At 40.1% G+C, this 12,135-nt stretch overlaps 1 protein-coding gene across 5 annotated transcripts in view; it reads left to right on the top strand.

Moving 5' to 3' along the window:
- Window positions 1-712: 712 nt before the first annotated feature.
- The window catches only part of rabl6b (RAB, member RAS oncogene family-like 6b), a 28,541-nt gene continuing 17,118 nt past the window's right edge, over window positions 713-12,135 (top strand). The window contains exons 1-12 of one of the 5 annotated variants that reach the window (XM_042215339.1): window positions 713-859; window positions 4,360-4,467; window positions 4,601-4,756; window positions 4,839-4,973; window positions 5,932-5,979; window positions 6,140-6,169; window positions 6,588-6,640; window positions 6,833-6,921; window positions 8,182-8,322; window positions 10,285-10,390; window positions 10,560-10,663; window positions 11,022-11,407. In XM_042215339.1, the coding sequence (XP_042071273.1) occupies window positions 4,627-4,756; window positions 4,839-4,973; window positions 5,932-5,979; window positions 6,140-6,169; window positions 6,588-6,640; window positions 6,833-6,921; window positions 8,182-8,322; window positions 10,285-10,390; window positions 10,560-10,663; window positions 11,022-11,407 (1,222 nt within the window). In that variant the 5' untranslated portion in view covers window positions 713-859; window positions 4,360-4,467; window positions 4,601-4,626. Of the gene's footprint in view, window positions 860-3,701; window positions 3,844-4,359; window positions 4,468-4,568; window positions 4,757-4,838; window positions 4,974-5,931; window positions 5,980-6,139; window positions 6,170-6,587; window positions 6,641-6,832; window positions 6,922-8,181; window positions 8,323-10,284; window positions 10,391-10,559; window positions 10,664-11,021; window positions 11,408-12,135 lie in introns of those variants that run through there. The other 4 variants (XM_042215338.1, XM_042215340.1, XM_042215342.1 and 1 more) reach the window with 4 other exon arrangements.

The raw sequence follows: 12,135 nt of genomic DNA, 5'->3' as shown, positions 1-12,135 counted from the left end.
AAATATTCTTTAGTTTGGTTACCGTAATTGTATTTCAACCAAACTCGCTTGCTGGTAAATTAGTATATTAGTATTAGTATTAGTATTAGTATCTGTAAATTGATTTATTAGCTCATAAATGACCAACACCAAACACGTGGATTTTAGTAGTTACAGTTACCTGACATAAACAGTATAAAAGATTAAAGCTGCATTCTATTTCATGGTAAGTAGGGGGCAACTCCTTTGGTTGCAGTAAGACTTTTAGTTCTATAGAAGTCTATGGGAAAATAACCATCTGTGATGTCAGTAAACACTTTACTGATGACTTTATGGGCTTAGTCACTAGTTTCAGGTAATGCTGAATAAAACATGAGCCCAAATTGATTACTCATTATTGGAGTTCAAGGAAAAAACGAGAATCATCCCTGTGCTCACTGGATAATAATTTATGAGTCACAAGTTGTCAGTCAGTAAGCAGGAGATTTCACATTCAGAGGCAGCCCAATACAATCCAGATTGTATTGGTTTCACAATATGTGGCAATCTGCAAACACAAACAAATAAATATGCAGAAAAAAATTCGAGGCGCAACTTCTTCTGTATTGTTGGAAACCTACTCAGACCTATTGAAATTTAAGTAAGAATATCCATGAGTAAGCTACTTGGAGCATAAGCTTAAATAATGTTTCGGTATCGCTAAGCTTGAGCTTTATTTTGAAACCGGATATTCACAAGTTTTGCGTGCTACTTGATGATCGGCGGTAGCTGTTTTCTTTGCAAAGGAATGTCGCTGCTATATCTCTGTCGGGATGGAGGTCTGACAGATGTTTTGAGGAAAAGATGCTGGGACTGCACGCTCCTATCTTAATATATACCCGTGAGTATTTGCAGCTGACGTTAACCTGAAAAACTCATCCTGACGTGCTGTCGTGTAGTGTCACTGAGCGCAGAAGTGGCAAAGCTAAGCTAATATTGCCTGGATTGCTAGCTAAAGAGAAGCCGAAGGATAACGTTACCCTTTAGCTGGTGTAACGTTAGGTAACAAGCCGGGCTGCCTCATCTCTTTTTGAAATCCGAATTGACCTTTACATACTCTTTCGAATTTTCTGATTTAAGAATGCTTAAACACATTGCTTGATATATTAAGCAAAGCTCACTGTTCTAGCTGAGCGAGCAGCACAGTCAGCTAATGCTAGCAGGATAACGGTGAAAGGGAAATTCAACCTGAAAACAGAATTAATTCGCAGCCATTGGTAGATAATTGCTCGGCTCTTTGGATTTGAGCTAGTTAATACTTTTTTTTATTAACTTTTTAATACAAACAGACACGGAGCTTGTACTAATAATGTCAACTGAAGACAAAGCTGATCTTGATAGCGAATAATGTATTTCCTGTAGGGACACTGTGATAGCTCCCATCAGGACACGGAGACGTGTTCTGAAGCTTTCTGTTTTTCAGCTGGTCAAATATTGTTTTAGAGACAGTTTCTTATTCATTGTCATTAAACCTACTGCGAAGAATCATCTGACAACGTCGTCATTATGTCTTGCTTCAGCTTGTGCCTTTCATGTTCTCCCATTACCATTTTGGTAACATAGTCGAGATTACCTCCCCCGACCCGTCAAAGCCAGCCGTTTATCAAATGATTTAACAGTAAAATTTGGACTGTGTGGGGTAAAGTATAGATTGTGATTTACTGTTAAGTTCTGACCAGTCCTGTCTCTGTGGCAGGGATGATTGAGTGTAATGAATATTTAGTCAAGTGCAAAATCCTTATGCTTTCTACCCTGTCATCTTCAGCTGTAATTGAAGCTGTGCTTTAATAAACTAAGCTACTATGACATCACCCCAGATGAGTATCTTTGTGATTGTCTTCCTGGCGTTTTGAAACTGGCAGGAGAGGGATGGATCAAAGTGAAAGTGCAATCTAAAACTATATTTAGAAGTTTCTATGGACGGACAGTTGTTTTAGAACTACTTTTATCTCGTTAACTCTCTAGCTAACTCTGCTTGGATCATCCGATTGTTGTGTTTGTGGTGTTCCAAGCGTGTGCGCAACAGTGAAGTTGTCAAAACGTGGTAAAAGGTTTTTCCTCCTGTTTCTTTGTTTTTAAAATTTTAATTTATTGGGCAGTATAAATGTAGATAATGATAGATAACATCATTCATCCATTCTCTTCCGGTTATCCTTATCAGGGTTGCACGGATGCTGGAGCCTATCCCCGTTACCATAGGGTGAGAGGCAGGGTACGCCTGGGACAGGTTGCCAGTCTGTCGCAGGGCTAACATATTGAGACAGACAATCATTTGCACTCACATTGACAACTATGGGCAATTTAGCATTGCCAGTGAACCTTACTCATCTAATTGCATGCGTTTGGACTGTGGAAGGAAGCCGGAGTACCCGGAGAGAACCCCCACAACAGATGGAGGAGTCAAACTCCAGACTTCTTGCTCTGGAAAGCAGCCTTAAAAGTAGTCAGTCAGTCATTTGTTGAGGTTATTTAGCAGGGAAAAAAAGAGTATTGCATCCACAAATATACATTTATTAATGTTTAATTATGTCTTTTAAGTACATTTTATTTATATAGGTTGCATTTAGCTCTTTTAATTTCTCTAACACAAAGCTGGTTATAAGCCAACTTTATCCCAGGCTTGAATGACGGAAAAATTACTCTTTCTTCTGATAAAAAGTTTGATTACATTCTCACATCGTATGAGAGGTTGTTCGATAAGTGTTCAAGGCCAACACTGTTCGATCCGCTTCAAAGAAAGTTTCACTAATTCTGGCTAAGCAGCTTACTTACTCATAGACTTGTGTCGGTCTCCTTTTACTTTCTCGGCTGACTAAAACATATCTGTCTCAGCTAGGCCTGGGTCATATCATACCGTTCACGGTAATACCGGTATAATGTCAGGCAACGATAAGAAAATGAAATATCGCGATAGAATATGGGTAAAACACGCATGTGCAGTGCTTTTGTTTTCATACGCACATGGCGGAAAAAACATGGCGGCGACAGAGAATGAGAAGGGCAAAAGCTGATTGTTAAATGAAACGGATGAACCAGAATTGGTTTGTAAATATGCTACAACTTCAGTGGTGTGGCACTGGTTTAGCTTTCGTCCGTCAGATACACAACAAAGCATTATTTTTGGTAGCGCATGCTAGCGGGCCATCGTTATTACCGTGTTTTTTTGGAAAATACGGCACACTTAAAATTAATCCTTTGATTTTTCTGAAAATCAACAGTGCCCCTTATAATCCCGTGTGCCTTATGTATGAATTCTGGTTGTGTTTACTGACCTCGAAACGATTTTATGTCGTACACGGCACTGGAAAATCTGTCAAATGTTTTAGCACGACTTTGCTAAGCTAGGAACCCGCACCGCTTGATGGATTGTTGGAGCATTACAGCTATCGTAGGCAGGAGCCTCGCGGAGTGCTACGTACTGTGCTTCAACATAATATTACTGTATTATGTGTATAACCTCTTTTTAAGTTTTGTGGATATTATACATGGTTATGCTGAGGATATGTCGGCCAATTTCCACTGGAAATGCCTTTTGGTTAAACTGTCAGCAAGGATTTTGCATTTGCACTGTTAAATTTTTATGTGACTTTAATGCAGATTAAAAAAAAACAGCTGCTTGTTTAAGTGAAAATGCATTGATTTTTTTTTTTTTGCACAAATAAAGTTGTGGAGTTGTAAAGTATTTTGTCTAGTGTCGATTATATCGTCAGTTATATCGTTATCACAAATTTTCAAATGTATATCGTGATAAATATTTTTGGTCATATCACCCTGCTCTAGTCCCAACTACAGTGGCCCATGTAGGACAAATTTGAATTGGGGCAGGTAAGAAAACATATTTTAGTTGAATACAATCTGCTGATGTCATGTCAGTGAGATTTTCCATACTGTACCTTTAATGCACTTCCACATAAACTGTCTTTTGACTGTCGTGGTCTAATGGCGTTCATACTAGCTGTGCTGTTGTTGTTTTCTTGTTATATTGTGTTTATTTTACTGAGAATTAGTTTCCAGCTGTACACAGCAGTTTTTCCAACTTTTTGAATAAATAAAGCATATCTTAATTTTTTTTAAGTTGAATAACTTACAATTCGCATTCATTTATTTTATTTCCACATAAGAGTGACAAACTCGCACAAGAAGCTGGAACTAGTGGATTTGTGGTTTTTCTCATGTTCTAACACTTGAGCATAGTTTGATATAATTTTCATTTTTTGCAAAAAATATCAAGCCTGTCCTTTTCATCACACCTACATGTTAACAGAAGAATTTCATCTAAACAAGAGTCTTTAATCCCCAACCTCTGTCTCTGTGTTTTTCTTTGTTTTTTTTTCCCCTTAGATGATGCTCAAAACAACATGGTAGTAAATTCTACTTGTGACAGGCAAAGAAAAACATCTGGTCAACTTTAAAAGAGGCACCGCTAAATTCAGTAAACCACTGAAGTTGGTACGAAGTGATTTGGCATCATATTTGCATCTCAGCATAGATCCTTAACTTCCATGCTCGTGAAGATACGCTGCTACACTTTTACTTGTGTTGTCATTAAGGAGTCATCAGCCAGAGTTCCTCTCTACTGCAGAGTGAAGCTGGTGAAGCTCAGTCAAGATGTTCTCAGCGCTGAAGAAGCTGGTGGGCTCTGAGCCTGGCCAGCTCAAGGAGAAGAACATTCCTGCTGGTCTGCAGTCCATGAACCAGAGCTTGCAGAGACGCTTTGCCAAAGGGGTCCAGTATAACAGTAAGTAATCCAGCCAGCTAAATACATGTTCTGTCTTAGTTTGTTCAGTTTTATGGCATCTCCATCATGTCTCCTACTCCAGTGAAAATAGTGATTCGTGGAGACAGGAACACTGGAAAGAGTACTTTATGGCATCGACTGCAGGGCAAGAAGTTTGTGGAGGAGTATATACCCACTCAGGAGATCCAAGCTACAAGCATCCATTGGAATTACAAAAGTAAGCCAAGATAGCTGTGACCACATGTGATCATCTCACCAGGGCTGGGTGATATATACATTTAAAAAATATATATATATCATTACAGTGTTTTAGAATTAGCCATTTAATTTATATCAATGTAGTCCAATGTTGCGTTACCAACTTATACACTTATTCTGCCACTGCACCTTTAGGTGAAGTAGACTGTGTTGTTCATGTACACACAGACTTTTTTCCTAGTTTGGTCGAAGTCTGCTTGAAGGTTGGATAGTTGCTACTCTATAGTACAGTTCTGTAAATGAGTACATGTTCACAAAAAAACTGGTGTGCACGTGAACATCTGCACAAAGCCTCGTGCTTACTGTCTGATGATGAAATTTACATTACTTCCACCCTCTTCAAGCACACTGAACTACACAAAACTGACTTAATATGGAACTAACTGCAATTACTTCCTTTGCAATTCACTTCCTATCCTGACTGACAGCCCAACTACCTTTAATTAGGACCAATAAAATTAGATGTTTGCTTTAATAAAAGTGTCTGTGACACATCACATGTTGTTTTTGTTAAACATACATACATACATACATACATACATATATATTAGTGAATCAGCCAAAAGGAGCTTTTAAATACTGAGAGGATTCTTTTGGTTCATGTCACCCAGCCCTGCTTGTCACCACTGCTTTAGTTATGTTTCTGTTTTGGTTTGACATCTGCTGTTTGTGCCTCATAATTTATTCCAGTGGCACCATATCAAGGTAAAAAGAAAAAGTTTAGCTGTAGTTTGAGCTAACTGATTGTTAGAGGAGGCGTCCTGTATTTGTGTCGGTGCTTCCATACTAGTGAGAAAACACTACACTACTTAGCGCGAGTAGATCCACATTAGTCATTTAACAGTCAATAGATTTGAACTCTTCTCTCTGTAGTCTCAGAACATGAATAATGAATGTGTCCTCTGTGCTTGCCTCAGCTACTGATGATGTGGTGAAGGTAGAGGTGTGGGACGTGGTGGACAAAGGTGAGTGTTGACACACACATGCCAGTCAAATTTCCTCTGAGGCTGACCTCTTGCATTATATCAACACATCCAATAGAGATGCTTGTTGCTTGTCTGTTCTGTCCCCAGTGTTGATGTTGTCTTTTTTTTTTTTTGGGCACCTCTCTTACACTCATCTCAGGCCAAAAATATCCTCTTCCTGAAGGTGTAGGTGAGCGCTGCTACAGTATGTAGATACTAAACTCTTGTGTGCTGTGGGTTTGCCCTGCCTATCCCCACTCTTATCTGAATGTCAATATTGTCAGAGTATGGCTCAGGGTTGCTGCCTAGCTATGTCTCAGAGTTTGGCTGTTTTGTTTGAGGGTTTTCTTTCCTTTTTATTGTTTTGTTTTTGTTTTTTGCTACTGCTGCACCCAGTTGGAGCGTGAGCATCTGCAGCGTGTATTTAAAGGGCACTGTGTGGTCAAAGTAGGCTGCGAGATGCTTTTCTGTTAGAAAAGCAGTTGTGCTGCTGCTCTGCTTGCTCTATACCTTTATACTAACTTAAAGCAAAAACCAAACTGTAGATCAGGATTTCACTGTGTGTCAGCTTGTCTGATCTTACCATTTGTGACCAATTGTTCTTTCAGGCAAAGGAAAAAGGCGCGGTGACAATTTGAAACTGGAGAATGAGCCCCAAGAGGTGACTATCACATGGCTGTCATGTGTTTTGGAAGAAAGGCTCACTTCTAGTATGTGGGTTGCAGATTTTAATCAGAGAAAGATGTCTTATAAGGAGGAAATTGTAAAAGGGGGAAAAAGGAAAAGAAGCATATGATCTCAGCAGAATATTTTCCTCCAATTGTTCTTAAATATTAATTTGTTTGTGTTATAGTCAGATGAGGTGGCCCTGGATGCAGAATTCCTGGATGTGTACAAGAACTGCAATGGAGTGATCATGATGTTTGACATCACCAAGCAGTGGTAAGAGAGCTTTGTGTGTGTTGTTGTCTCATCAGGCAAGTCTATTTCTTTAATATGCATGAGCAGATAAAGTTTCATTGTGTCTGTCTGTGGCTATGAAGCTTCCACTGCTGGATTGTGTTCAGCTCTAGATGCACAATCCTTAAAATACATTCCACTATTGCTATTTTGGGCATCCCAAGGGAGAATTTTTTTTTTTATGTATATATTAGCATGGCAAATGATATAACTGTAGGTTTTTCAGTGGGGTTTCATGTAAAGTAGGATCTGGTGTATCTTATGTCTCTGTGCTGTAGAGCTCTTTTGTTATTCAGCCACAATTAAAAACACATGAGTGAGCCTCACTGTTGTTCTAGGTGCTACAGTGACTAAGCACAATAAATGATAGGTATGCTTAAGTGTAGCAAAAATTATAATCACGCTTACTTTGGTTAATGCTGTAGTCTAATCTCCATTATTAAATACTGTTTTTCATCATGCATTTAATGATCTTTAACAAGGGGATTTACTCATATTTCAAATATAATTCAAATTCAGATGTAAAGGAAATAAGTAAACTGTTTTAGGTGAAGGTGGCGGTTGGGGACAAAGGGTCCTCTGGAAGAGGCTTAGGCTCAGACAACTTTCTGACTGTAAAGCCAGTCTTGGTTGGGCAAGACTAGCTAGCTGTCTAGGATCCATATTAGTGTTCCTGTCATGGTGTGACTCCCCAACCGGTTGCAGCAGATGGCCGCCCCTCCCCGAGTCTGGTTCTGCCGGAGGTTTCTTCCTGTTAAGAGGGAGTTTTTCCTTCCCACTGTCGCCAAAATGCTTGCTCATAGGGGGTCATTTGATTGATGGGTTTTTCTCTTTATGTATTATTGCAGGGTGTACCTTACACTATTAAGTGGTTTGACACTGTATAAATAAAATTTAATTGAATAGAAAATATGCCCTTGCAGGTGTATAATTTTCACAGACACCTCTGTGGGTAGGTCATTATTTTCTGTCTGTCATTAAATTACACAAAAATCAAAAAATGTGTCTATGTTTTAAAACATTTATACATTACTGTTTTGAGTCCCTGCTTAATTCTCTACATTTTGAAGCCAAATACTGAACTTCAGGGTTACCAGTCATAAAAACAGGAAAACACAAGTATTTTAGAAAACTGTGTACCGTCATTTGTAAGCAGAGTTGGGGAAGCGATATTTGAAGAATAGTCAGTTTCCAGTGAATATTGATACTCCCAGATAAATGTTGTGATCCTATCAATTGCAGGACTTTTAATTACATCCTGAGGGAGCTGCCCAAAGTACCCACCCATGTGCCGGTGTGTGTGTTGGGAAACTACAGGGACATGGGCGAGCATCGTGTCATCCTCCCTGATGATATAAGGGACCTAATTGCTGGATTGAACAGGTAGATATAGATAATAATTGAATGTATACAGTTGAAATAAAAAGTGTGATAATAATAAAAGTTGTTTTCTCTGTAAAAAGTAAATCTTGTTACCTGATATAGCTGTGGAAAATGTTTTCAAATTTGAACATTTCAATGAGCATCGCATTTGCTCAATACTCTGGGATAAGCTACACAGACCTTTTTTGTGTCTACACTCTGAGCTGTTAATAAAGCCATAATGTCATCAAACCTTGCACACACATAGAAGTAAAAAAGTTTTAAAATCTTATTTTTAAGCCAAAAGTTCACCAACGTTTGTCCGTGTACCTCTGTATTTATACAGGGACTGTCTTGTTTTTCCACAACAACTGCATGAGCACATTACCAGGATGGTGCCAAGTTGCAGGACCTGCCTATAGGGACTCAGAATACTGCACCATATGTCACTGTGTTCAGTCACAGATAGCAAAAATACAGGAAACAGTACCAGGAATAAACAGGAAGTGTTGGAAGAAAACAGAACCGGGAACAATATAATTCTCTAAGGACTTTAATTTTTGGTTTTAACTTTAAAAAAATTTACATAATCAGCAACTAGATTAGTGTTCTTTCACTGTGTATGTGTCTGCAGTCACAAACCAGACATCCAGGGAACTGAGGGCTCAGTGACACAACCAAAACAGGAAGAAGCTTTTGTTTTTGTTTTTTTGTTAATTTTGTTTTCTTACCCAAATTCGAGCTTACACCTCACCAGAGGGACTGGCTCTGCAAAACTTAAAACCCCAGTAGTAGATAACAGGTATCACAACAGTGGCCATCAACTTTCTCTAGTGGGCTGTCTGCTTCAGGCTCAATGCACAGTTGTGTAAAAATGGTAATTTTGTGGGTCATCCGACACTTCTTCCCCCACAAAATGATCCCTATGAGTGCCACCACTCCAATCAGAGACGTAAGGTACAGCTTAGCATCTTGCACATATAAAACATATTTGCACAAAACATGCTGCAAGTAAAATAATCTGTGAAAACATGGTACTTCCCGGGGATTTTAAACCGAAACTCCTGCTACCTGCCAGTGTGGAAGTGCCTTAAACCTGAATTCTCTCTAACAGAAAAGATGTCTGATTCTATAAAAGTCTCTGGAAAAACAATTTTCAGCTCCCTTGATCTTTGACTTCAGGAAACTTTCCTTCCTAGATTTTATTCTTAATAAATACAATATGATTGTTTTGTAAATGATGGTTCGCCAAAGTCAAAAGGGAGGATAAAACTGTATGTGCTCATAATACAAAATGTTTTCATTTACAGTTTGTTATCCATTGAGCACATCAATGTGGCATTAGTTTCAAAAAGCTGAGATGGTCACAGCAAAAACGCTAAACTTGTAGCGTTAAAACAGAATATCACTAACCAATGAGGGACTTGAAGATTGTTACCTACAATTTTTATATAGACTCTGTGGTGAAAACAGCGGTAGAAACTACGCTGAACTGTAGACCGTGGATAGAAGATAACTCGCATAATAGTGTTCAAAAGTGATGATGATGATGATGATGGATTGGATTTATATAGCGCTTTTCAAGGCACCCAAAGCGCTTTACAATGCCACTATTCATTCACTCTCGCATTCACAAACACTGGTGGAAGCAAGCTGCGGTTGTAGCCACAGCTACCCTGGGGAACGTGACTTATATTTATTTGGCTGGTTGGTAACTAACCAGTATAATACAAATGGATATTTTAACACTGAAAGCTGTCTAGTGTCAAAGGGAAGGTGTTATCCACTGTCAGTTTAACAGCTTAACAAGCTGATGATGTGTCTGATGTTTTGTGCCCTTGAGGTGGTAAATGCAGCTACACCTCTTTCTGTTTGTTTTATTTTTTTATTTTTATTAAATAACACTTGGACATCAATGAGGCATGTAAATATAGGGTATATGTTCAGAAACTTGAGTTTACTACTAATGCTTTCCTTTTACAGACCTATGGGATCATCTTACATCCACTATGCCGAGTCCTCTATGAAGAATGGCTTTGGCTTGAAATATCTGCACAAGTTTTTCAACATCCCGTTCCTTCAGCTGCAGGTTATTGTTTTGTTTTATGTGCTGAATATTTGATTTATTTTTATTTATAATATCAGGTTTTCAAACGCTATAATTTTTTATTATGATTTATTTATTGTAATGGAAGACAAAGCACACCTATTTCATCTCAGCACGTGCCCAGGTAATCATGCCATGTGTTTGTGTGCAGAGGGAGACCCTCCTGAGGCAGCTGGAGACCAACCAGTTGGACATGGATGCGACACTGGAGGAGCTCTGTGTCCAGCAGGAGACTGAAGATCAGAACTATGAGATGTATGCTCATCTTTATTCTCTCTGACAGCCTGTGCACTGCTGTTACTGAGCCACTAGAGGGACTAGATCAAAAGCTTTATTTCCCAAAATTCTTCCCCACTCTATGTAAAATATTATGTGTCCTCACTTTTTATGCATTAGTTGCTCTCATGTCCACAGTTGGGCTTACACTAGTGAGTTGGGTGCACACTACTACCTCCATCTTCTAGCAGTTGAATTTAACAGATTTGTAAAATGAACTACACATCTTGTGTACATTTCCTTCTACTGAGTTTTTCCTTACTCTAGTTTCTAAACTGTATCGATGGCCTCAGATGTTATTCAAAGTCTCTTAAAAGTCCTGTTGTGATATCTGCAGTTTCCTGGAGAACTTGGAGTCTCGCAGTAAGGGCTATGGTTCCCCTGGTCCAGCCAACGGTCAGAGTCCCTCATCAGGCTCTCAGTCCCCCATTGTCCCTCCCAGTGGGGCCTCCACCGGCAGCTCCAGTCCCAGCACTCCACAGCCACCAATCCCTTCCCAGCCACTCCCACAGTCACCATCTGTGTCCACAACCTCTCCTCCGCCTCCCACAGCAGCAGCAGCTGGCGGGGCAGCTTCACCTGCTGCTGAGGTAAAATCATTGGCCCAGTCACCCGAACACCTTCAGTCACCAGCTGCAGGAGCGTCGGGCCCACAGAAACGCAGCTTCATCTCCCGCTGGTTTGGCTCATCCCCAGCCACCGAGGCTTCTGCCTCAGCACCAGGTCAGTCCTACACAGCACTCGCACAGCAGAGTGCTCCATGTAGTCTCTACACCAGCCATCTGTGACAATATTTCTGTCTATTCACAGCCATTAGCACATTCGTCCACGTAGCATTACAGTCCAACACTGCAATTTTGCACTCAGGTTAAGTGGACCAACACTCTCAATTATAAACGAATTCAATAACAGTAAATCATGAGTAGCAACCAGAGGTTTGATCCCAGGACATACACACCATGACATGACCATGCACTGCTGCTGGTTGAAGCAAATTGTGGCCATGACAAACCTGCATATGAATCACTCAGTGGCTTATGTAGACACAGAGGAACTGCAGGCGTATATAGAGATGCTCATTTTTGGATCCTGTTTACAGGTCAAAAAAATTAATCAGTTTAAATCTGCAGGGTGCTGCTGCAAGCCCCTCTCATCAGCAAATGTAAGGGCGGTGTGACTTTTCCATGGACAGGAAGAGAACAGCTGGCAGCACAACGTGGGAAGCTTACATGCAAAGATCAGTCTGTCCATTTACAGCTTCTGCTCCACCTCAGCTGGAGTCCCTCTTCTTGAGGGGTTAAAATCCATCCATCCATCCATCCATCGTCATCCGCTTTGTCCGGGGTCGGGTCGCGGGGGCAGCAGCCTAAGCAAAGAGGCCCAGACCTCCCTCTCCCCAGCCACCTCCTCCAGCTTGTCCGGGGGAATACCAAGGCGTTCCCAGGCCAGCC

This window comes from Haplochromis burtoni, unplaced genomic scaffold, assembly GCF_018398535.1.
Source record: "Haplochromis burtoni strain Fernald_Lab_line unplaced genomic scaffold, NCSU_Asbu1 Contig_699, whole genome shotgun sequence".
NCBI classification, from domain to species: Eukaryota; Metazoa; Chordata; class Actinopteri; order Cichliformes; family Cichlidae; genus Haplochromis; species Haplochromis burtoni.
Note: the sequence above shows the minus strand (reverse complement) of the source record. Positions and strands in the feature narration are given on the sequence as shown.